The sequence below is a fragment of the Empidonax traillii genome, unplaced genomic scaffold (genome assembly GCF_003031625.1).
Source record: "Empidonax traillii isolate 1590-97213 ecotype Southwest subspecies unplaced genomic scaffold, ASM303162v1 scaffold138:size3245559, whole genome shotgun sequence".
NCBI lineage: Eukaryota > Metazoa > Chordata > Aves > Passeriformes > Tyrannidae > Empidonax > Empidonax traillii.
In genome coordinates, this window is record NW_020955331.1 from 857,036 (window position 1) to 881,692 (window position 24,657).

At 43.1% G+C, this 24,657-nt stretch overlaps 1 protein-coding gene across 7 annotated transcripts in view; it reads left to right on the forward strand.

Annotated features, from left to right (window-relative positions):
- Positions 1–24,657, forward strand: part of LPP (LIM domain containing preferred translocation partner in lipoma) — a 319,665-nt gene that overhangs the window by 160,582 nt on the left and 134,426 nt on the right. For all 7 annotated transcript variants that reach the window (XM_027884103.1, XM_027884102.1, XM_027884107.1 and 4 more), the window contains one exon: positions 7,076–7,198. In XM_027884103.1, coding sequence (XP_027739904.1) covers positions 7,076–7,198 — 123 coding nt within the window. The remainder of the gene's footprint in view (positions 1–7,075; positions 7,199–24,657) is intronic.

The window sequence follows — 24,657 nt, forward strand, 5'->3', positions numbered from 1 at the left end:
ATTGTCATATAGACTCGTAACTGCAACAGAGTCTTTGCTGTCTTTCATCTGTGCATCCCAGGAGGCTGAGTGCAGTTGACTGTGGTTTCTGTTGTTTTTGCAGCAAGGAAGGAAGAAGTGGGTTCAAAGGTGTTGGTCCAAACCCTGGCACTAAGGTGATGGTCAGTTATTTACCTGCTGAGACCAGAATGTGCCCACCAGCAGAGGTGACTGGCAGATGTCAGTGGGCGGATAGAAAACACAAGTGGAGGGTCTATGTGAATATCTGTAGAGCCAAATCAGATCACTGGTGGCTGGAGAAAAATGCAAAAGGAGACGCACAGAACACTTTTTATTTATTATATATCTTGGTGGAGTTTTCTTCCATGTGTTGCTCCTGCTGCTTTTGAAATCCATGTAAACTCATAGCAACCTCAGCGTCTTGCAGCAAAAGTAGCTCCACAGCTTAGCAGTGTGTTGTGTGACAAAACACCTACCCCGTTTTCTTTGTTTTGAGACTGTTGCCTTCTAGTTTCATGCTTTCTTCTGTTATCTGCTTTCTCTGTGTTGTTGTTTTAAAAAAAGTTTTATTATTTGTCCTTTTCATAAGCTTTCTGTACCACAGTGAGTTCTTAAATCAGTTGTTAAGGTTTTGCAAGGTGTCTTCTAGAAATGCTTAGCATTAGCAAAGAACTTTTCACAATCTGCTTATTCGTGTGCCCCAGCTCAAAGTCCATGCAGTTCTTTACGATACCTTGTTGCTTCAGAAATTAGTTCAATCTGGATACCCAGTGCTATCTGTGTTTTCCATGAGTGGAGAAATGGAATGTGGGACTGTGGCTATGCCAAACCCATGCCGTAGGTCTGGTTGAGCTGCGCTTGAACCTGAGGAGTGCAGCTCCTTTTACCCCACTGGGTCTCCTGCATTTTGCAGTGACACAGCTGCTAGTGTGAGTTTTGCCAGGGGAAGATATTTGGCACATTTATTGGCCCTTTTTGGGCCAGTAAATGTAGGCTGGCATTTAGTGGGTGATTACCGCCACCCCACTTAAGCCCTGTTCCAGGTAGGCCCACTGGCCTCCTTATGGTGAGATCTTCAGAAGTGGCTGCAGTTGTGGAAATATTGCTCGATTAAATGACAGCAGCATCTGAGAGACACCAAATGGTGCCTTTGAACAGCCCTCTTTAAACTTTTGAAGTGTTTTTCTTTGGTCCTGCTAATACCCAGCAACACAAACCAGGTAAAACTATTCTGTGCCTGAAAAAAAGAAAAGCAGGGGAAAAAATAAATCAAAACCTAACTTCCCTTTGGCTTTTATCCTTGATGTCATCAAAAGACTAAAAAGGATATTTCAGGCCTGGCTTTAGCCTGGTGGAACAGCAGGGAAGTTCTTTTCTATTAGATCCTTGATACAATCACATCTGGTGAAATCACTGCGGTCACATCTGCTGAAATCTTCCATCATTTCAGATTTGTTTCAAAAGACTTGATCTTTCTGTTTTTAAAGGGCGCGACTTCTTTTCCAGCCCCTCCTTGGTGCCTGGAATGGAGATTAGGCATCAATCAAGCATCGTAGACCCCCCTTGCCCTGAATGCTGCAGTCAGCTCTCATCTCCGTGTGCGTGTGTGGGGGTGCAGCCTCTTGGGACTGTTTTAATTTACATTAGGGAATTTGGAAGAAAATGTTTGCACTTGTCTGTAGACTCAGGGGAGAATAGACAATGCAACTCTTCAGGGTGCTTCATTTTCCTGATAGATGCCCTTCAGGATGCATCTTTTTGCCACTGCAGTGTCTCTTTGGGCTTTAGATGGCTTTTGTGACCTTGGAAAGAAGAATGAGAGAGAGAGAAAGTAGTAGGGGTGTGTGTCTGAAAAGGACCTTGCCTCTGGCAGTGAAATTGTTGGAGAAAGAGCAAAGAAAGAGAGAAAAAAAGGAAAAATTAAACACAACCCCCAGCCTGAAGTATATCAAGACTGAATCACTTCCTTTCTTCTTCCTGGTTAACATTTCTCCCAGTTTCTTCCTGAAGTATAGTGAATACCAATAAAGTGAAACACTTTTCTCTCCCTTACCTGCCCCCAGCTAAAATAGGAAATAAGAGCCCCATCCTTCTTGCTGTCTGTGGCTTTGTCTAAGCCCAGTGCCCAAGGCCATGGAGCGTGAGGAGAGGCTCACTCCTTGTTGGGAGACTGTTCTATTTGCTCTTTCCACCATCTCTGTGCCTACCCTGGGATTCAGACAGCCTGTAGAGCATGACAGGCGCCTGTGGTGAGTGCAACCTGGTGGAAGCAGACAGTGGTCACTGAGTTTATCAGCTGTGGCTCATTGGCTTTTACTGGGGAAAAAGACAATAACGTCTTTCAGGGCAAAAGTCCTTATGTATTACACCTGCTCACAACCTCTGATTTGCCTAAATTCCACTTGCTCCTCTCATCAAAGTCCTCCCTTTGCTTCAGAAGGCTTTTCTGCTCCCTGCTTTTCCCCATTCTTGGATGTGTAAGTGCAAACAGTGTTGACGTGTTGCAGCTCAGTGAGAGCTCCCGAGCACCTCGGGCTTCCAGTAAAACCAAGAACCAGGAGCAGAAGGTACTTCAGGCCCCCAACTTTCATACTATCCATGGTGTTCATCTCCAGTCTTTCACTTGTGAGTTATGAGGTTATCAGTGACTTGTGATAGCACAGCGTGTGGAGCAGGCTGATGCTGCAAGGAAAGTTGCTTGTTTAGCTGTAGCTCTGCTGTCTTGGATGTGTCTGTACAGATAAAACAGCACTGCATTTCCCACTAATGACAGCTCGTGTTCCTGGGGCACAGCTCAGAGGATGAACTGGTTACAATGCTCAGGAAACATGCTCAGCTCAACCTCCATTACATGGGACTTGAGCAAGGCTGAGGTGGATGGGGACATGGTGGATATCAATGCTGGTAAATTGCACTGTAGTGAGCAAAGTCCAGATGGTCTCACAGTTTTCAGGAGTTTGGCCATTGCCTTGTGTTGGTAGAAAATACGCACTGGAACGCTGGAGTTACTTGTAACTGTCCATGTCTTGTCAGCAGGTTGCTGCTGCAAAGCCACCCTCCATGTTTCCCTGACACATCCACACCATCAGGCATCAGCATCATTTCCTGTAGAGGCTCAGAGGCCAAGCTGGCAGCCCATGTTGCATCTCTTGTCTCAGGGGCTAATGCCTGTCCTGAGCTACAGCATTGCAGGGTAGCAAACAAGGCAAGGAGAGAGGGGGAAATGGAGAATAAAAGAGAGATGTCTGGGTCTGGGTAAGGAAAGAAATTTGGAGCAGGAGCTAGGAAGGACATCTGGGAACCAGATTCCTTTCCTTGAGCCCACTGCAAGGAGCTGGCTTGGATAAACGAGAAGTGTTCTTGTTTCTCTGCTGAAAGCTGCAAAATGTGATAAGAGTAGGTGATCTGGCGTTGTAGGAAGAGGTGACATCTAGGGAAATCACTGTGCTTTTCATGCCTTTTAGCTCGGTGAATAGTCTTACAACCCTTTTAGAACAGTGAGGCAAAATTTGAGCCCCTGCGTTGTCATCTGCACTGCATGTTCTCAAATAAATGTCCCTTGGGGTGGTGTGGGGGGACCTGTGGCACTGACTGGTGTTGGGTGGAAGGATTAGCAAAAGTAAAGCAAATTTTCATCAGAGCAGAGTCGGTTGACAGGGCTCAGGAGTGGATTACCATCACAGCTGCTCTGAGCTGCACACCAGGAATTCAGGGGCAGACAAACAAGCCAAGCAGTGAAGCTCTCTGCTGTTTTTTTGTCTTTTGACTCACAGCAGGGACTGAGCCAGGGGATAGGAGTGTAGGCGTTGCAGAAGTTCACGTGAGTGGATGGTCTCTGGCGTGAGTAATTTGTTGGACTGGGTTGGCTTATGTTTGCTTTCTGTCGAACTCACGTTGGCTGAGCCAAAGATAGCATCCTTTTTCTTTTTAAACCCATTTTTCCATATTCTGCTGGCTGAAAGAGGGGGTGCACAAGCGACATATCTGCAACAATGCCATAAATCCAGACAGAAATAGAATTAGCAGTTCTATCTGGTTCCGGTGTTTGTATCTGCGAGGTCGTGAGCTTAACCAGTGTGGGTTCCTCGGAGCAGAGTCATGTCTGTGTGAACCTGTTGTGCCTTGGGACCTGGTGCTTGGGTTTTGTTCCAGAACAATATCATAAAACTTTTATAGCAACGTCATGACGAAGAGCATGGGAAGAGAAATAACTTAACCCTCTCTTGCTGAAGTTGGTGTTGCAAACGCTTCTCCTGTTTCCCCATGCAGCAAATCCTTCAGTTGAATATGGGAAGAGAGAAGATGCAAGATCTGTGGAGATGGGGAAGAGGAAACAAGCAGGAATCTGTCTTTGCCAGATTACTATTTCTTAAATGTCTCCAAAGTCCATTCCTGTCCTATTAGGCCCTGACACATATCGGTAGTGTTATTCGTTGGCACTTCTGTACTGCATTGTGCTCCAGCATTTGTAGAACTGGGCCTTTAATCTACGTTGATTATGTTTTAATTGAATAAATAAATCTTTTACAGAGCCCAGAATCAATAGAGATGTTTCCATTCTATTTTATTTTGTTTTTCTAGGTTTCCTAAGGACATTTAACTTTTACAACCTTACAACTTGTTCTGCAGTGTTTGCTAGTCAACTATTGCATAATTGTTCTGGGGAATGAGAACCTGGGAATAATATGGCCCAGAAATGCTAAGAAGCAGAAATGAAATCGGCTGATCTTCTCATCTACCACCATCCCTTCTCTCCAGGGCCAGGGTGCCAAACAGGTCCTGTGTGTACTCCAGGTTTATTCCTGGGTCTGTCATTCCCTTGATTTATCACCTCACATGCTGGGGTCTTGGATGCCCTTTGCACCTCCCCTCTCCTTTCCAGGCCGACTTTTGGCTGCTTGGCTTAAAAATTCGCTGGAGTGGAACAATCACAGTTTTTCTGTCTGGGAAGCCTGTGGCAGTTATAGGCCAACAACTTGGAGGATGGAGAAAAACCAAACAAGAGCCATGAAGTGGAAAGGAAATTGTACTTTTGGAGATATAAAAATGCAGGTGCCTACAGTTAGCCAGGAGTAAGGGTCTGGGGTAATTCCTGTGAAAAATATTTCTCTTTTTTTGCACAATAGTTTGGATGGAAAGACTTTGGCTCTATAATAAAAATAGGCAAGAAGAGTTGAGTTTTTAAGTAGTTTCTAACCTGACTCTCAGCCTTGTAAATGGGGTGTTCTTGCATAAAGCACATAGGAGCTTCCATTTTCTTGTTAGTCAAGGCAAATTTATTGTAATCCAATAAAATTTAATAATCATTAGGAACTAATGAATGCCTCAGCACGTATAAGTTTGGCCAACAAATAGCCTCTACTTTACATAACCTGTCTCTCATTGACCAACTTGCCACTTATATGTCAGACTGATGACTGGGGAGTTCTGTAAAACAGGTAATGATCAAATACTCCTGAAATTAAAATTTAAATAAAAACTATCTGGAACAGCCAGTGACCCAAAGGAAAAGGCAAATTTTTGGCTTGGAAAATTGAAATGACTTGGTGAGAGTGAAGGCAAACAGAGCTGGATTGTCTGTGGGGAGGTGCTGGTATGGTCTGAACAGGCTTTGCAGTTGAAATTAGGTGAGTTGTTGGGTAATTCTTTGGTATTTTTATTATTGAAGTCGTCAAGCTCTGGATGAGCTCTTCTGCACTGAGCTCTGTGGTTGCACGTACGTGGAGAGACTCTATCTGGGGGATCTGCAGATAAGTAAAAAGTGGAAAGACAGAAGAAAATTAACTCATGTTGAGAAAAGACTTTCAATGTAATATTTCCTTTGACTCAGGAACTTTGATTTCTGTACATGCCCTGATGTTGTGGGCTGGCTCAGTGGGGCTGGCTCCTGACACCTACTTTTAACACTGTAGGGATCCTTAGCTGCTTTTTTAAAATTTCACATTCCTGATGGAGCTACCTAATTTCCAAAGCACTGAAAACATTAAAGAGGAAGATGTTTCCTAGTCTATACCTGCCTTTGTGCCCTGTCAGGATGTACCACTGTTGGGTTGGGCTGTACAGTGCAGAGGTCCTTTCCAGAAGTTTTGGAGTAGGTTAATTATCAAAAACAAAGCATGTGAATGAGTCCTCTTTTAAAATACTTATTCTAGCAGGGCTTGCAGTGTAGCCCTTGAACAGTGTCTTAGGGGTCACATGCTCTCCTGTAGTGCTGAGACTTGGGTTTAACTTTTTGAGGTGGGTGGTGGTGGTGAAAATTCATGTCTCTTCCCCTCCAAGGGAGTGTCCCTACCAGCCTGGGTACAAGTGGGGCTGGGCATAGAGATAGCGTAGAAAAAGTGAAACGTGTTGAATTAGAAAGGGTCCTGGCTGCATGTTGGCATTTTTCTCTGGAGTTTCCTGCACAATAGCCTTTTTACAGGGACCTTATTTATGCCATTTTGTGACTGCTTATTGCAAATCACACCCTTCACCTTGAATCTGCTAGAAATGGATTGAACCTTTTCACTCTTCCTTGAAGGGCCTCATTTTTCAGATGGAGTTTGTGAAGAAGTGTTGAATCAGACAGGTACAGTTACCAGGAATTGATTTGGAATAAGAATAGGTGCATGTGGGTGGTCACTGGCCACTATGGCTTCTCCGTGGCTGCCACTAGGGTAGCTCTTCTTTGTTTGTGCTTTGCCTGGGATGGGGACGTGGCAGAGGAGATGCTCTCAGGATCCAGGTTCTGGATCCCGTCCAACCTTTCCCCAGCTATGTTTTCCCAGATGAGTATTCTTGGTGTCCTGGGTCTTCACCTCAGCAGCAAATTGCTGAATTGTTAATCCTCCCAAGTGAGTTTAACACAGGGTATTTCATTCACATCTCCCACTGTGGGAAATACATGAGGAAAAGCCCCAAAGCAGCATAAATCCCTGTGAGATGGAGGCTTACTGCTTGTTCTGGAGGGAACTATAGCATTTCAGCCTGTTTGTCTCTGCAAGTTATTGATGGGCATGGTAGCAGCTCTACGAGTAAGAAATCATGTACCAGGCCAAGTGGTTTGAATAACTGGAATTTTTCTTTCTTCTTTAAGGTGAATCCTGGTGGCAAGACGCTTGAAGAGAGGCGGTCCAGTTTAGATGCAGAAATTGACTCTCTGACCAGCATCCTGGCCGACCTGGAGAGCAGCTCTCCATACAAACCTCGGACCCAACAGGTTAGTGGCACGTTGCGTAAACAGAGAGTGGGAAAGGGGCCAGAATCGACTTCTGGAGTCAATTTGCTAACTGCTTAGTATTTGTTGCGAGCAGGCATGCCAGTTCCTCCTGATAGCATCCAGATGTGGCTGTCAATGGGGAGAAGGGCGCAGCTGCTCTGAGGGGGCACCGGCTCAAAAGCTGCCGCACCTCTGAGCAAAGGGCCTCTGATCCCGATTGTTAGATTGCCACGGAGACTGTTAGAGAAATATTGGCATTGCAAAATTGGCATTTCATTCTCCTCAACTTTCAACCAACAATAGCTTGTGAATTAAAACCTGCTCAGTTCATAAGTACTTCTTTGCTTTTATTTTCTTGTCGTTTTTCTGTTTTGTTAACTTTTATCTGTCATGCCGCCAGAAGGATCCAGATATTTGCGTCTCAAGTTGTTTTCTTTTGTTTTTTGTCATCTAATCAGTGGCGATGAAGTGGCTTGGACCATAGCTCAGCTCTCAGGGTGGCTGTAGCCCAGCAAGGCAGACAGGAATTCACACTTCTCTGCTGTGTCTAGACAAGGACTGCAGGGGTGTCAGTGGCTCGGCTAATTTTTGTCACTCATCCTAGGTAGTGCTTGAGTGGAGCTATTTAAGTTCTGATGAGATGTCATCTATCTATCAGAGGAAGTGGTGACACCTTGGTGGCACTTTAAAACAGGGCAGTTCTTGGGATCTCATAAAATCTCATAAAATCATCCCAGATATGTTTGTGCCCAGTTGTGCCCTGTTTTTCCTTCCTAATTTCATGCATGGTCTCATTTCTTAAAAGTCTGTAGGGATGTATGCAGCTATATATATGCTGTATTAATCTTGCTAAACTCCTAAAGTCAAAAGTATCAAAAGGATAGGTGAGTGATGGGCACATAGCCATATAAGCCTTCTCTTTGATTTGTGGCTTTTTTTGTTCTTTTCACTGCTGCATTTCCTTTAAGTAGCTGAGAACCAGTACTTTTGGAGCAGAACTAAAGTAGTGATCAGAGTCTGTTTAGAATTGCACATGTTTAAGTCTTTGAACTGAGCAAAAGCAAAGTAAAATTAGATTTGTGCACTTTTGGAGGTGTCCATCTGCCACTGAGGATCTGAGTTTCCCATCCCTTCTGCAGGGACCTCCCTATTAAACTCTTCTTTCATTCTAGCAGCATGTGCACAGTTATTGCATAAAATTACAGACTTGTCCTTGAAAAACAGTCTAATTTGGGTTAGTCAGTCAAAAAGAGCAACAATGTAAGCCAGATACAATTCAGTCCTTTTCCCAGTGAGTTTTTGTTGTTGCGATAAATGAGACAAATTCTGCTCAGGCACTGCTTTGAATAGCCCATGTTCATTTTGTTTGTGTGGGCCAAGCACACACAAATGCGCACTATTACTGGGAAATGCTTTGTAGTGTCAGAGCACTGCGAGAGTTAACTGAAACACATTTGTGCTCCCCCTGTGCATTGTCAGTGCCCCTGGTCAGCTCCAGTGTCTTTGTAGTAACTTCTGTGCCCATTTTGCTGAGCATTTACAGTTTTCTAACGTTGCTGACGAGTGCCTCCTGATACTTCTTCCTTTGTGATCTGGGGTTCTGTGAATAGGTTGTTTTTTTCACTTTTATTTTCCACTTTTACCATTAAAAAAGATAAATAAAAAATTTACAGCATTCAAATGCAAACTTCTGTAGGAGCATTTGAGTTTCTGGAAGATTTTAAGTCAGAGCCCAAGTTTGGGCATCACCTTCCAGGATGACATGTGCTGCTTGGGGCACATGCTCGTTCCCATGGCTTTTTGCCCACAGCTCAGGTGGGGGCTCTGCAGACTTGTACCCCCTTACCCAGGATGGTGAGTGTCCCAGGTGCATTACACACTGGGCAGTTGGGTGGGCAGAAGAAGCTGAACTCCATCTCTGGGATCAAATCCTAATCTCTTTTGTTCAGTTTATCAGGCTTTTCAGGACTTATTGGTTAACATAATGATGTCCTGTGAAAAGTACAGCTACAGCAACTTTTAACTTGAGCTGTTAGGGAAAGAAAATGCCAGAGTTGGATGTATCATCTGCTGTAATTAAAGAGTACTCAAACAAGTCCTTGAAAGGTGGAACTAGAATGTAAAGCTTTGATATTTTCTTTTGTTTGATCTGTACTAAGTATTAAAACTGGTGAGTCATTTGATGGTCTTATAGTAGGATAATAGATTAGGCTGCAAATTGTAAGGTACTTACTCAGAACATCAGCACATTTATTGGATTACACCTTAGCTGACCTTCCCAAATTTATCAGGTTAATGGCTGCAGATAGGAAAATAGAGTTATGACTTGTTTTCAGAGAAGACATTTTCAGTTGTGCTTATGCGGTTAAAGAATTATAATAATTTTATAGGAATACCTTGCCCTTGGGGATACTCCTATTCTGGAATAAGAGAAATTTTATCGTTAGGTTCCTTTTTTATATTATCTTCTAGACAGTTTTAAAGCAACATAAGCTAAATGGTAACATAGTCCTCTCTCAGTGGAGTAGGAGTGATAGCAGGGTAATGACAAGCAGTTTATTTAACATACCCTGCCCACTGGCATAAATTCACACAGAGGGAAGGGAAGCTCTATTGATCCTTGGTATGAGTTCAAGATTGCAAAGAGACACACTGCACCAGGAGGTGCCTCTGGCACAGAGTGATGTGTGCCCTCTGCAGTAGGTCTGGAAGGTCCATAATGTTTCTCAGAATGGGTGGGCCAATCCCAGACAATGTCCCTTAGCCAGCAGACCTGCTTTGAATCTCTGCACCGTCCCTGCATTGCTTACCTGGGTGTCACTCTAAAAACATTTCTTATGTCCTGGGTAGGTGACAAGGACAGTGCCATGAGCTAAAAATGACCACCATTAATAGAAGGTAGGGGGAGAATTTGGACAGCAGTGCCCTCCTTGTATGCTGTGCTCCTGCCTAACTCTGGGCAGCTGAGTTGGAAAGCAAAGGTGGCTGATGGCTGCTTCCCATGCCTTGGTAACAGGAGGTAGGATGTTGCTGCACTGCAGAGCTGTGTTGCCCTCTCCCCTGAAGTGATGAGTTTGAAAAGCGTTTTCTCAACATGGATCCTTTGTGGAGCAGAAAGGCCTTTCCTTCACATAGCAGCAGGATTGATGGGAGAGGATCCTTCTGCAAGTCAGGTATCCCTGCAGTAGTCAACCTCAATGTCTCTAAACCTCGAAGGGAAAGATTCTCTCAGGCTTTGTGTTTGGAAAGTTCTTGTCTCTGTCTTGAGGCAGTTGTTGAGAGAGTCCCCTGCAGCAGAGGTTTTTTAGCCACTGATATTTTCATATTGACCATCAATAACATGTGGGTAGCTTTCAACCATTATAACCTCAGAGCCAGGCTCAGTCCATGTCTTGCAAGTGAAAGTCTCTCTAAGTCATAGAACCAGTCAGATGTGATTAAAATGCAGGCTTTACCTTTCAAAATTGCAAATCTCTAAAGCCAGGGAAAATTACAAGACTAAATCATCATCTTTAGCCTCAACACAACAGCATCTAAGGATGTTTTCTGTCGTGTGAGGTGGTGTAGGAGAGACCGTATTCAAAGAGTTCATCTTGAGCTTAAGTTTTAGAAAGGACTGTGTGACCTTCACCATCATGACGAGTTCCAGCCCGCTGATACGGTGAATTGGAACAGAGAAGATGACCAACGTGATCTCAAAATTACCGTGACTGCAATGTCATGTGAGATTTGGCTTGCCTTGGGTATTGTTTGAAGAACTGCAGATGCACTATGAAAAAATCTAATTAATATTTTCCTCTCGCTTGGTAAAACTTGGAAGTGCTAGTGTGATGAGTAAAGCACAGAGCTCCTCTTGTGTAGCTGCAGTGTGTTTCTGTGTACATATCACACCTTCTAAATTGCAGTAACGCATTGGAAAGTTCAGAGGCAGAGAACTCACTGTGTCTTTCATTAGTAAAAGGAGGCATTAGTAAAAGACAAGACATTAGGTGCATAACTTTTGGGGATGGGAACAGGGGCTAGTCCTAAATTGTGTGAACTCCTTAGCAGAGGCCTGGTGAATGCTGTGGTCATCTGGCTCCTCTCTTAAATGATATTTTTCCCAGTTTTTACCTGTTCTGCTTAAATTCTTGCTTAAGAGATCAATGCAACAAGACCTTAAGGAGAAGAAAAAAAACAAAAAGCCAAATTTCAGGCCATAAAATAAATGTTTGCATTTTTTGAACAACAAGAAAACTTTGTGACTCTGGAGAAAGGGCTTCCAGCAGAGACTGTGAAAATGAAATACTGGAAATAGCAGCACACGTAAGCTCAGGATTTTTTGCCCCTGCTGTGAATTATGTATTGAATGCTGATTGCTTGGTCTGGAATTGGACACCTACCTTCTGAAACTCTTGAGTTTTATCCCGAATTTCCAACAGAATATCTGTTTGGCAAAATAGCACTTTATGGGAGGTGTACCAAGTAATAAGATGTACCTGGTCTGGAGGTATTTAATATTTTTTTTAAAGCAAATACTGTGTTGCCAATATTTGTGAAGTGTTTAAATAGCAAAAAACCTTGTTTGACCATGTATCATGGTCAAGATGAAATCCATTTGTGTACAGTTCTCAGAGGCAGCTTGATTTGGAGGGAACTGGTCTCGCACTCTGAAGACCAGTTTCACTCCCAGCTACCATCACTGTGTTAAATTACCTTGAATGTAGCATTTCCTCACTGCTTCCTCTCAGAATCTCTTCTGTCCTTGTAGCCTGGAACCTCTTCAGTGTAAATTGCCTCTTACTACTCGTGTGTATGGCACGTAGCAGTGTGAAACTGTGGTCTGGGTTGAAGGTGATGTGGTTGTACAGGTAGTGGAAAAGAGAAAGAAATAATTTATTTTTTTTTTCATCTAACAGATGGGGAAAATTAAGGCAGAGTTAGGCAAGATATGTGAGGGTTTATGCCGGTGTCCCTGCCTCTGTCATTGCCCCTAGTACTAGACATCTGCCACTATCCAACATTGTCAGCAGAAGTGAGCAATATTTTGAAGGAAAAGAAGCTTATTCTCTATGTGAGCTACAGAAAATAAAAAAAGTAAGAGAAATTAAATTAAAAAATCAGTGATACATTTTCATTACGTTCCAAACATACTGGGAAATAATGTCATGTAATGACTGGAGTTTAAAAGGGATTTAAATGTTTGACAGCGCTAGTTGTTATTCCATCACTTTTTCTGACAACCAGTTGAGGATAATAAAAGCAGTGAAAAGGCAATGGATGTATTTTCTTTCAGAATGATGGGACAGGATTGAACAGTATCAGCTGTAGGATGGCAAACCATGGAACAAGGCAAAATGTTGAGTGCTGAAGACTCCTATGTGAATTTCTAATTTTAGTGCCCCACTTAGAGCTGCATCAGGAATGCGTGGCTAAGAGTTCGGGTGTTTTATCTTTGTTTGTGCAGAACTGTATCTCCAACCATGAATAAAGCCTCCTACTCGGCAAGGAGCAGCACATTCCTCCAGCTTAGAGAAAGATCCTTATGATTGCTCTTGATCGGGGCTATGAGACCCTGTGAAAACCAGATTGCTGAATCTGTACTCAAAACAGTCTGTGCAAATTTGCTAGTCCAGGCTCAGAGTCGCTTTTTTATTGTTCCTGTTATTTACCTGAGCTTGACTGCTTAAGTTGGTACGCACCGAAAGGATTTTGCAAGTGCAGTCCACGGAGTGTTTGCTAGCATCCCAGTTGTTGTCAGGAATATTTTTCTTTCTTTTAAAAAAGAAAATTTAGGGGTACAAACAGATTAAGATTGATGTGGTGGGTTCAGAATTAATTCCTCCCTCCTGTAGCATTCATGTGACAGAGAGTTTTATGGTTCCTCAGTTATGGGACTCGGGGGGATATGGCTGTTTCAGACGTTCAGATCGGGCTGAAGTCAATGGCTTAGCTTCTGCCATCCTCACATATGATATTTGAAGTAACTAAAAGTTCCCTGGCCTCTTTCTGCTGGTCTGAGCATGTCTAATCTGTGGGCACCTGCACAGCTTTGCCAAAGAGACTTCTGTATCCATCAGCACAGCAGGGTAGCCAGGCAGTGCTTTCCCAGTTGCAAGGGGTTCTGTGTATTTGTTCACTTGAGGTCTGTGCATTTTGGGTTTCGTGGGCTTTTTAATCTCTTTGCTTGTAGGACAGAGAGGCTCATTGGGAATAAGCCCATCTGCTGAAACTGAGAAGCATCCCCTGTCCATCCTAAAGGGTTGATGACCTTTTACTAGGACCATCCAGCTATTTCAGAGCTTCTGTGCTACACAGTGCTTTTTCTGAAGGCTGTGAGTGCTGCCATTTTGCCACTGACTTGGATGGCTCATGTGTACACAAAGGGATGACAGTGTCTCACAGAGGTGTGCCCAAGCTGGCCTTGAGCTGGTGAGCTCCAACACTTGTAGCAGCATCAGAGGGCTTGTGCAGGCTCACTGCAGGGCTGCTGGCTGGGGCATTCTCAGTGGGCTGTGACACATTTGTCATAGTCACAGACATCAGGAATTGCATGGGCTGTTTTAAAGATGGGGTTAACTCTGAGAGCTGCACTTTTGCTCCTGGCTGCAGCATGCCGGCTTTGTGCTGTCTGCAAAATCCTTGTGAATTACTGAAAGTAGAAAAGGACGTCTGGAGTAATTTCAGTAGGTTCCTCCCAGCACTCAAAAAGCAAAACCTCTGTACCCAGAAACCCTTTCTCCTGTTGTTCCCCTCTCCAAAGGCATTCCCACCCTGCATGAGTGGTGCTTGAGATGGTCCCAGGGTTGAAGCTTTCTAGGAGCACCTCGGGGGGTGCGCTGACTGTGAGCAGCGCACGTCTGTCATGCCATTCCTGACATGTCTGCAAGCGGAAACACACACAGAACAGGGATGTTCAGTCACGTACGTGTGACCTGGGGGGCACAGCCAAAAGATGATTTCACATATATTTGGATTTGGTCTTTCTCTATGTGAAGGGGAAACCTTCCTGTTCTCATCAGCTCCAGCCAGTGCATGCAGCAAACTGACTCTGCTCTGATTAGCAGATGCTTGAATCTGTTGCATCTGCCGGTATGTATTAAACCTTAATCCTTTTGATAAGAGCATGTCCGTGAAGATTTTTAAAGAAAGTTTTCTGAGATCCCAGATTATCAGCTTGTCACAGATGAACAGGATAAGAGTGACCTTTGCAGGGTATTATTTCTTCCTCTTGTACTATCATCAGAGTGAAAATAAAGCAGCACTACCCCTGCTGTTTCTTTTTTTCTGATATATAATCAAGTTCACAGTAATATCAGTAAGATTTTCTTTTCCTCTTTCCCCTTTCTCTTTTTTTGCATCCATTTGGGTTTCCTGCCTACGTGCTTGGCTACAGCTTTAGATGACGACTAGTGTTGGATATATTGGACTTTAAAATCTGTGCAGGCATCTCAAATTTGTGTGCGGATAAAGATAAACATTTACTTTGGGAACAGTGATAAAAAGCAAATAGTACCTCATAATTTGATCTTTTTCTCATTCTGCATTTGTGATTGTTTTGCTGTGAGTGGTTGAGAGCAGAGCTGTTATTCTCTAAAGCTTCAAGGCCTTCTACCTATTGTTATGTTTTGTTTTCTATCTTTTTCCCCACCACGGGATCAAGGCACTGTATACCATCATCTCAGGAAGCCTGTCATCATTTCCCCATCCTCACTTTTTGGCACTCGCTGTGGTTTGGCACTCTTCTCAAAGGGACCCGACACACTTCACAAGCTGTCCGCGTGTCCAACCAGCGAAGAGCAGCTGCCTCTAGGGCAGAGACCTGTGTTTTGTTGGGACACAGACTCTGCTTGTGTTCTTTCATGGGTCGATGCATCTGAGTGCTTCAGCGGCGTCAGGTTTACCACCATGACAGCAGCCCTGTGAAATAGGGAAGTATGCTGGCTGTCTCATGGGCAGGAGAGGAACCAAGGCACTGGGAGATCAAATGACTTGATTTGTGCCTGGGTCACCAGAGGAGCTGAGGTCACAACCTGGGCACCCTGTCATGGATTTATCCTCCTCTGATAGCACATGTGAATGGATGGGCAGAGGTACATGAGAACCTTCCCTGTCAGGAGGATTTAGGGAGGTCTTGGGTGTGGGGAAATGCATCTATCTCTGTCTTGGAGTGAGTGAACCAAGCAGGGGAAATAAAAACCCTTATGTTTCTTCTGTGGGAGGGTGTTGCTTGATACTCAGCTACAGTTTTGTGATTTACAGTCAACAGACTTCTTGATGTGATGCCTTGACAGCAAACCCACAAGAATTTAAAGCTTCAGGCCCAGAAAGTTGTGGTGTCCTAGACCTGTATCATCACTCTCTGATTTACCCAGCACTCCGTAAGTGGGAAGATTTTTCCTCCCAGCTGTGTGTGACTGGAAGTTGAACTTAGTCCTCTGGCGCAAGGCGGCGATTTCCCCACACGTGTGGCAGCCGCTCTCCTGCCCAATGCCTGCCAAAGAAATAGTTGGAGAGTTTTGAACCGAAAGCAAAGTTGATTAATTCTTCCTCCTCAGCACCCATCGGTGTCCAACAGTTGGCTACTCCCCACATATGGTTTGAATTCTGTGACCACTTTTAAATGGGTCTAAGAGAGAGGTATATGTGTAAGAACTCGGTGCCAGGCAGGAGGGACTCAGCTCCGTGTCCAGGGGAGCTGCTGTGAGGTGCTGGCTGTCCTCTCTGTGGCCCACGGGCTGGCCTGTCCGCACACGTGCGCAGTGAGCTCCCAGCTCGCTGCGCGTCTTGCAGGCAATCTGAACTTTTGCTCTTCCAGACTGCTCTGTAACCAGGATCTCTGACCTGGAACATGGATTGTTTGGCTGACATACACAGGCAAATGCCAAGGCTAATACTTGGGGGAGAAGGGAAGCAGGAGGGGCAGTCAGGAGAGGTAACAAATGAGAACAGGAAGGGTCAGAGTCTGCTCAAGACACAAGACACAAGTCCATAGGAAATCAGGCTTCCTTTGCTCTACTCTCTATGGTTTTTGTTCCTTTTGTGTTGTGTTTTTCTCTTCTGCACACAGGAGGAACCAGCTGCATTTCCCTCTCTGCTAGGGAAAGGAAATAGTTCAGAGCCAAGGGAACAGCACAGCAACTTATAGAAACACCTGCATGGCAATACATCACTTGGGACTTTGCTCCCACTGTGACCTGTACTGGACATATTCCCCAGGCCATTTCCACCAAAGTGGGAATGATGACTCTGTGGTTTGTGCATTACACTCAGAACAAGGAGGGCATTGCCTTGGTATGCCTTTGAATTGTCTCGAATTTATCCAGAGACCATTGCAGGACAGGCATAGATCCTGCTGATGGGAGATACTCTTGAGTTGTGCTCTTCAGAAGAGAAGGTCATCTACCTTCTGCAGTTTTAGTTTCTAAATGCATTTGAAAGGTAGAGGGTCAAGCACACTGGGAAGCCCTGGCATTTAAAGTGTGGCCTTCCCAAATTAGTCCTGGTTGTTTACTGGTGCCCGTTTGCATGAACACTTTCAACTTTTCATGCATTGTGCCCTGAGGAGGAAGTTTGACTCCTTTGTTCTGCAAAGGGAGAACTGAGGCACAGAGAGACCATGCTACATAGCTTATTGTAAAACAGACATCAGTGACTTTCTGAGATAGTGTTATCATTTGCTGGTCTGTACTGTCTTGCATGGTGTGTTTTTATGAGAGTCTGCCTTATCTCTCCCTAGGGAGGGAGAACCTCTCCCTAGAAACCTTGATGACCAGTCCAAAGGCAGGGCAGATCTGTTCCCATCCTCATTTCAGGCAGGACCACTTGTAAGGATCCAGAGCCCTACAGAATGTAAAAAAACATGATACATTTGTAGCCTGAACATATTTCAGGATTGTTCCAAGATGTTCCTAGTTCAAAACCTAGTTCGTTAAAGTAAGAGGCAGAGGCGTCTGTGAACGGTTTGAGGGGCTCTGTCTATATTTTCTCTTATTGATTGCCTTTTGCCTTCCTGTCTGGAACCTTTTGAGAGATGGCTGTGATGCTGAAATGCATTGTCACTTTCCGTGTATTAAAGCTGCCTAGGCTAAAAAAAAAACCCAACCCACACCTAGCCTGTATCTGAAAGTCATGAATTGATAGATCCTTGCTATAGCTCTTCAAATAACTGTAAATTACTCCAGGCTGTTACAGTTTCATTGTAAGGAAGTTCCTTCCTTGACTCAGACTTCTTTGCATCACAGTAAAATGCAATTAGGTGACGTACTTATTGTGGCTTGGAAGCACTTACAATTCTCTCAACCTTATGTTGTCAACTTTTACTCAATAGCAGGCTTGTGGACTGTGTCACTGTGCCTGTGTTAGCATATATTATCACCATATGGTGTTTCAGTAGTGAATAGGAAACTTCTATAACTATGTAAAAGAGGAAGAAATGGAAAAAAAATATTACAGCAAGATAAAAGTAACATACTGCTTCACTGCTGAAAGTGAGCACTCTTAACTCACTGCTGTTTCTATGGGAGATCAATAACGTGTTGGTCCAATGAGTATTACTGTCTTCTCCCACAGATTTAAAAACAAAAACTAAACAAAAAGTGGACCTGGCTATAAAAATGAGATTTTGAAGCAGTTATAAATACTTCTGCCAATATTTGCAGTCTGAGACTGATTCCTCCCTGCCCAAACAAAATATTTTGAATCTTACAATGAATTCTTCACTTGGAAGGAAGGAGTTTCATGTGTGTAAGTACAGTAAGAACAAGGGCAGATTGTGCAGTTTGCGTGGCATTGTGTGTAAATAAAGGTAGGTAGGATGCAATTGTCTCACCTGGTTGTCAGCATAACCCAGGTCAGAGACTTCGCTGTCCTGCTGTAAGTAGCACTGTTGTTTATCTTTGGGTTGACAAGAGACTGAGTATGTTACCCACTCTGGAGTGATTTGTAAGATGTCAATGAGAGCCCATTCCTATCCCAGGGAGCTCAGAGCCATGAAGAATTGCCATATTGTGTACTACTGATCACTCCAGTCATCCTGAGGTCTCAGGCAATTTTTGTGCCTTCTTCCAAAAGCACTAATTTGTGATCCAAGGAGAATTCAAGAAAGATGGGAGGCACAGCCCTGTTTCCATCCAGCAGAAAGCCTGGATGCACATGCAGTTTCAAGCTGTGATTATGAAGAGGGGAAGAGAAGGTAATGGGGTTGATTACTGTGCTGGTTTGCAGAAGGATCAACTGTGCATTACATGGAATATCTTTGCAGTTAAAACCCTTTTGCAGCCTTAAAAAGTGATGGATAAACTCCTGTTGTTCAGCTGGATTTTTCAGCGCTGTATAGTTCAGCAGGGAGATAGTGCAAATATTGTTTTGGATTCTAATTAATCTTTTTCTGGAAAGATTTTGACTGGAGTCCTCGTCATCAGCTAACGTCCAGAGTGCAAGACAGGGGATCAGGCTGTGGAATAGGGTGGCCATGAAGGTCATGGTGTTTTACGAAGCCCCAGTGATAGAGAGCTGCTACTGTGCTCTAGGCAGCATTCTTTTCTTAAAAAGCTGTGGAGATACCACGCAGAGAATGCAACTGTTAAGTGCTCCTTTTGGGTAAATGTAGATCACTGTTAGGTTTTGGAGATTTCTGGAAGAGCCAGAGCCGGCACCCCAAAGCAGGGCTGTTTAATACTGGAAACCATCATGCTCTTTGGCAAGACTTGCCTGTGACAAGACTTGGCTTTGACACTGTTGAGTAATGTGGTCATTTCTAACTAGCGGCAATAAAACTTTAGAGAACACCTGCTGCTTTGATATTGAACATATGTGTGCGTGCTCATATAAAATCACAAATGCATGCAGGTCTAGAGAATACAATTTACATTTGGCGTCTTTCCTACAAATTGTATTTCAGAACACCTTAAAGCCTTCCTGTAAGTAAAGCACTTCACAATTGAGCTCATTAATGGAGAGAAGAAGATGAGGTAAGGCACAAAGGAGGAAAAAGGTGGTGTTTGTTTTGTTTTGTGGGCTTTTTAAAGGCAAAGCATCCATTTGACGAATTCAATCATTTGCTGAATGTACTCAGTGATTTCTCAGGAGGACATATGGACAATCTCAGGAGACCGTCTGCATGATAGGACCTGCATGGAGCCAAAACCAAAATGATGGGCTGATCACTTAAAAAGTATAAATGGGGGGAACATCTGAGGATCTCTGGCTCTTTTGCTTGTGAGGCAGTGCTGGATTATCCCCTATAATCAGTGCTTTCACCAGCCCAGTTTCAAATAAATTAAATGTAAATATCTCATTGCTTTCTTTGGGTGATTATTCCAGACTGAAATGTATACAGCTGCTAAGAGCTATTTGACTTCAGTATTTCCTTTCTTAATTTAATCTCCTTGTTCCAAGTGACACTTCATATGTGTCCATGTGTGTGTGCTCATACCATATGGATGCATACCACATCTATACATACAGAGTGCAAGGAGGTTGAAGTTCCCCAGTACAGAGCTGTAATAAAAGGACTGACAGACTGGATCTGTAATATGCCTGACCTGACAATTAAGCAAACTTATTACTGTGTCAGCCTGCCAGATGGATCATCTATTCATGATGTAACGTGTGTTGCTTCTTGAATGTATTGGAGTGCAGTTTCCTATTTTATGTTTGTTGAGCTGAAAAAGGGAGAGGGAAGAGACAGTTTTATTTGAACTAAACCCACTCGTTTCAAGTGTGTTTAATGATAGCAATATGTGACAGATAAAATAAAATCCTAGGCCCTGGTCCATGTTTATTTTAATTTCAAGCAATGGGGAGAGATGGAAGAGATAAAATTATAGGCTAAAAATGTCTCTTGTTGTAAAATAGCAGCTTGAGCCCTGAAGGGACTTTCCTTGCTGCACTCTGCAGGATTCTCAGATATATCTGTCAGAGCCTTGCCAGGTAAGGAATTTGGGGCTTTGGCCCTGAGAAAGGTCAGGTTGGACTGATTGGCATCAGTTTTACAATTGTTTCCTCTTGACTTACTAAAGATACTAAGGCTACACTGAAAGAGTGAGGAGGAAAGAAATGCTCTGTCTGAAGCATCCATCACTAGCCTGGACTTTCTTTTAACAAAACAGGTGAGTTCTTCTCAGAACTGTGTTGTAGATGTGTCCCTGAGACTCCCACACCCCTGCTTGCTGTTGTGCAACCTTGGCTGAGCCACTTTGGTTAAATAGGGGAAAAAAAAAAAAAAAACAAAACATTTCCATGCCTGCCTGCTCAGTGTAAGGTGTTTAGGTGATTGTTCAGTACCTGGTGCAGTGAGAATGCATAGGTGATGTTGTACTATTCGTGACCCCATAGTATTTGCACCTGGACCCCTGGGGCTTTATCCTCTCCACTCTTCTGTGATGGTAGCGTGGTGGATTGGGGTAAAGTGTCTCTCACCAAGGCTTATGTTGAGCACAGCATTGCAAGGTAGTGCAGCTGTTTCACTTTTCTGTGCAGCTAAGCTGGTAGAGCCAACACCAAAGCAGATACCTGTTTGACTTTGAAATACTTACCAAGGTGCTGTTCTCCATTTTCAAGCTATTCTCTGCTAGAACAGCTTAAGAATTCTCTATACATCCAAACCAAGTCCCTCAATCTGCTAGTACTCACCTCCGAGGAGCTGTAAGCTTACCACTCAAGGAAATCTGAAAGTGATTCTCTTGTTCTGCAAAGATGCTTGAACTGGCTTCCCAAGTGGAATGTTGTGCCCTACACAAAGTGCAGTGTGGTAAAAGGGAGGCAGTAAAGATTAGTGCTCAGAACTGCCATTTCCCTGGGAGAGGCACTGGGGATGTTCCAGTGCATCCAGCCCTAATTCTGTCACATCCTGTTGACTGGCCCTCTGTTAATTGGACTTCTCGCATGCAGAATAGACAGTGGTTTCACTACCGGAAGACTATCCCTTGGGGAATTTTTAGTATCTTATTTACCTCTCAAGCTTTCTTGAGCATCTCAGATGCTGGCTGTTGTGAAGACCCAGCTTCAGCTTCAGCTTGGCTCATTTGATGAAAGCATTTTGGTATCCTGCTTCCTGGACTCAGATAAATGCTCTTGTTGTAGGACTTTGTAGTTTGCAACTGAGCTTGGAAGGAAGTCACATCTGGAGTGTGTTCAGTCTAGGACATTTTGTTCTGACTCATATCATTATAGTGTTGGTTGTGTGCTGGATTTTTGGTAAAGACAGAAGTATCCCAAGTCTAGTTTCGAGAAGAAGAACCTGCCTGCATCAGAAGTTGGAATTCAAGCCTTGGATTTTCAGTATCTTTCTGTCTTCTGTCAGAGTATATAGGCCTGAAATTAAAAACTTGAACTTGTTCATCCTGTGTCAGATGAATGGTCACTCCAGCTCAGTGTTCTTCCTACTGAACACCTAAGAAAAAAGACAAGAGTGGTGCAAATTCATAGCAACACTTACTCAGAATATTTCCCTTTATCTGAGAAGTTGCTGTTCATAGAGACTGGCTTGATAAAAATTATGTCTTCTTTTATATTCAGTCAGGGATTTTTCTTTCATTAGATCATTCAGTTGCCTTATGAATGCATGTAAATCTCTGGAATTCAAAGCATCCCACGGCAAAGGAGTCCCATGGAGGTGGGGCAGACCCACCTTATTCTTGATTTTTTTCCATTTACCTCCCACTAGGGTGGTTTCCTGTTGTTATTTTTTCTGTTTTGGTTTTTTGTTTTGTTTTGTGTGTTTTGGTTTTTTTTTTTTTCCTAGCAATGGAAGAGACAGAACAATCATTACTCCTGTTGGTACCACTCAGAATTTAGCTGTCTCTTTTCAAGGCTTCTGGGATACTTAGTTATTTCAGAGAATTTGAAATATTTAAGTGCAGTATCCGTTTGTTTCTGATCAGGTATTGCTATCTAACTGCAAACTGGTGAGCTTATATGCAAGAAAAAAAAAAAAAGCAAGTGGCTATTGGACCTGTGTTACTCTATTTTTTATTTGCTATTGACTTACTGTGAACAATGGATCAACTGTGGATTTTGTTTATTAGAGGTGAAACCTGTGATTCAGCTTTGGAACTTTCAGAGCAACTTCCTTAGAGCCCTGCTTTTTTCTGGTTTGTTTTGGTGGGTTTTTTTGATTTTTTTTTTCCCTCAGTCATTGCAGGTTTAAATGATTTGACTAGATTTTTCCCTCTTTGCCAGACTTCTTGTGTGACTTCCAAAGACAGTATCCATGGGCACTTTGGTGCTTTGAAATACAAAGTGGTAGGAGAGATACAAGATGACTGATTTGAGAGAGGTCTAATGCAGCCACAGTACTTTGGAGTACTTTTCCCTTTCCTCGCAGATCTCTGACATAACCCTTTATTTTCAGTAAGATTTTTAATTTTTCTAGCATTAAGTTTCCCATCTGTAAAGTAGAGATGGTAGTAGTCACATATCCCACCTGACTGTCTGACTTCAGAAGGGATTTTCAAATCTTCAGCTGAAAATTCTTCTGCAAGCACAAAAATATTACAGTTTTGCTTGCTTATATAAAAAAATCATTTCTTGCAGTGAAAAATCAGTATATCGAATACTTTTATTTTCTATAAGGGAATTCAGCATCAGACTCTTCCAAATGTGTTAGATAATGTTTTGCATTATAGATTGTGTGCTGTTAATTTAAGTTCAACTTCTATGCAGAGAAGAAACTGTTGAGTGTACTTTAGTGATTTATAATATGATATGATCAGTGTGTTAGTAGTCTGGCAGATCTTAACTTTCAGAAACCTCTAAGAGTTCAGTACATTAGAGATGAATAAGCTATGTACAGGAACATATGTGCTTTTATTGCTAAAGCTAAATTAAAACTTGAGCCCTTTTGGGCTGAATGAGCTAGCACTTCTCCAGCTCTTTTCTTATCTTTCAAAACTCTGTGCAACTAGTACGAATCTAATGTGCTCTGCATTATTTTTCTGCTTTAACGTGGAGACCTGGAGAGACAGTGAAAGCTCTGTATAGAAAGTATTGAGAAGTGAGGGAGGGAGCCCAACAAAGCTAATTATACAGACACTCCCACTCTATTACCCTTTAGAGAAATTGAGCCTAACATTCTGCTCTGAAGCTCGTTAAACTATTCTTTTTGGGTGCAAGAAGCTTATTGAGGGAATGAAATAGCTACACTGTGTAATCAGAATGGGAATTGGAGCAGATCATTATATTTACTCATTTGATTAGCCATAAAATAGCTACTGAAGTCCCCATTTTAAATCTGCTTAGCAATTGTGCAGCAGGGCAAACTGGGTCTTTTAATTAGAAAAGAAAAGAGATTGCAGTATTTTTTATAAGTAATAAATATATAAACACACACACATTGTGATCCTGTTTATGTAAATAACCTCTTCCCTGTGGGTGTTCCTGCCTCCTAATTGTTCAGGGTCTGTCTGCTTCCAGCTGCAAAGAAAAGGGGAATGACACATCTACACTGGAAAGCACAATGTCTGGGACTTAAAATCCAGCCAGAGATTTAGATTAGCCATTAGGGTAAAACGGCCATAGGAGGGATAGGTAACCCCAGGAAAAGATGGCATGGAGAAATGGTAGGTCCTGGGTTACTGGAGGGGCTTTAGGTCAGGTTGTACAAAGGTCTTTCAGGAGCAGTTTAGGCAGGGTCAGTCCCACCCTAAAGGAGAGGACTGGACTGAACAATCTACTGAGGTCTCTTTAAAGAAAGATTTACTTGGAAGAGGTGAGGCCACACTGCATCATCAGGGGGTTGCTTTGACCAGCTCCCATTCCCCAAGGGAGCTGAAGTCTGAGGTGGGCTCAGGCAGGGGCAGTGAGTGTTCTCCCCCAGATGTCTGAGACCAAGTCCTGAGCTTGCAGTCACTGCCTGCCTTTGTGCACAGTGACAGCCAAGGATGCCCTGCCCTGCTTTCTCTCTAAGAAAATTCAGTGCTCAGCCACTGATCTGTCCATAAAGGCTTGGAAATGAGCCATTACTGAAGGTTTTATTTTCTGGCTTCCTTTGCTATCTGAGGGACTTGCAAATCAGAGCAGATGTTCCAAAAGCAGCAAGCTCTGTAGTAGCCACTGCTTCCTCTGTTTAGGATGGTCACTGTTTTACTGTATAAAATATACCTTTGGGAAGTCAAAAGCTGTGAAAACATTTCAGCTTTTTATTTATTTAATTTGGTTTTAAGACAACCTGAAACAGAGAAATGAGCTTGGTTACACTTGTTTTTTAAATTCATTAGACTATGTGTGGAGGGCTGACCATTGGTAAGCGCGTGTTGTGGTGCTCTACATTTGTGGGTCACTGAAAAAGTCATGTTATTAGTGACAATAAGAAAAATCATTCTTTTGATGTTACCTGTGGATGACAAGACCTTTGAGCAGCAGGAAGGGGCACAGTAGTGCTTTACCATTACAGTTGGAAGGGATAAGTATTTGGCCTATTGACTCAGGGGTTTTTTTTGTGGACAAATTCTCCAGTATTTCCTTTTTGGTGATTGATT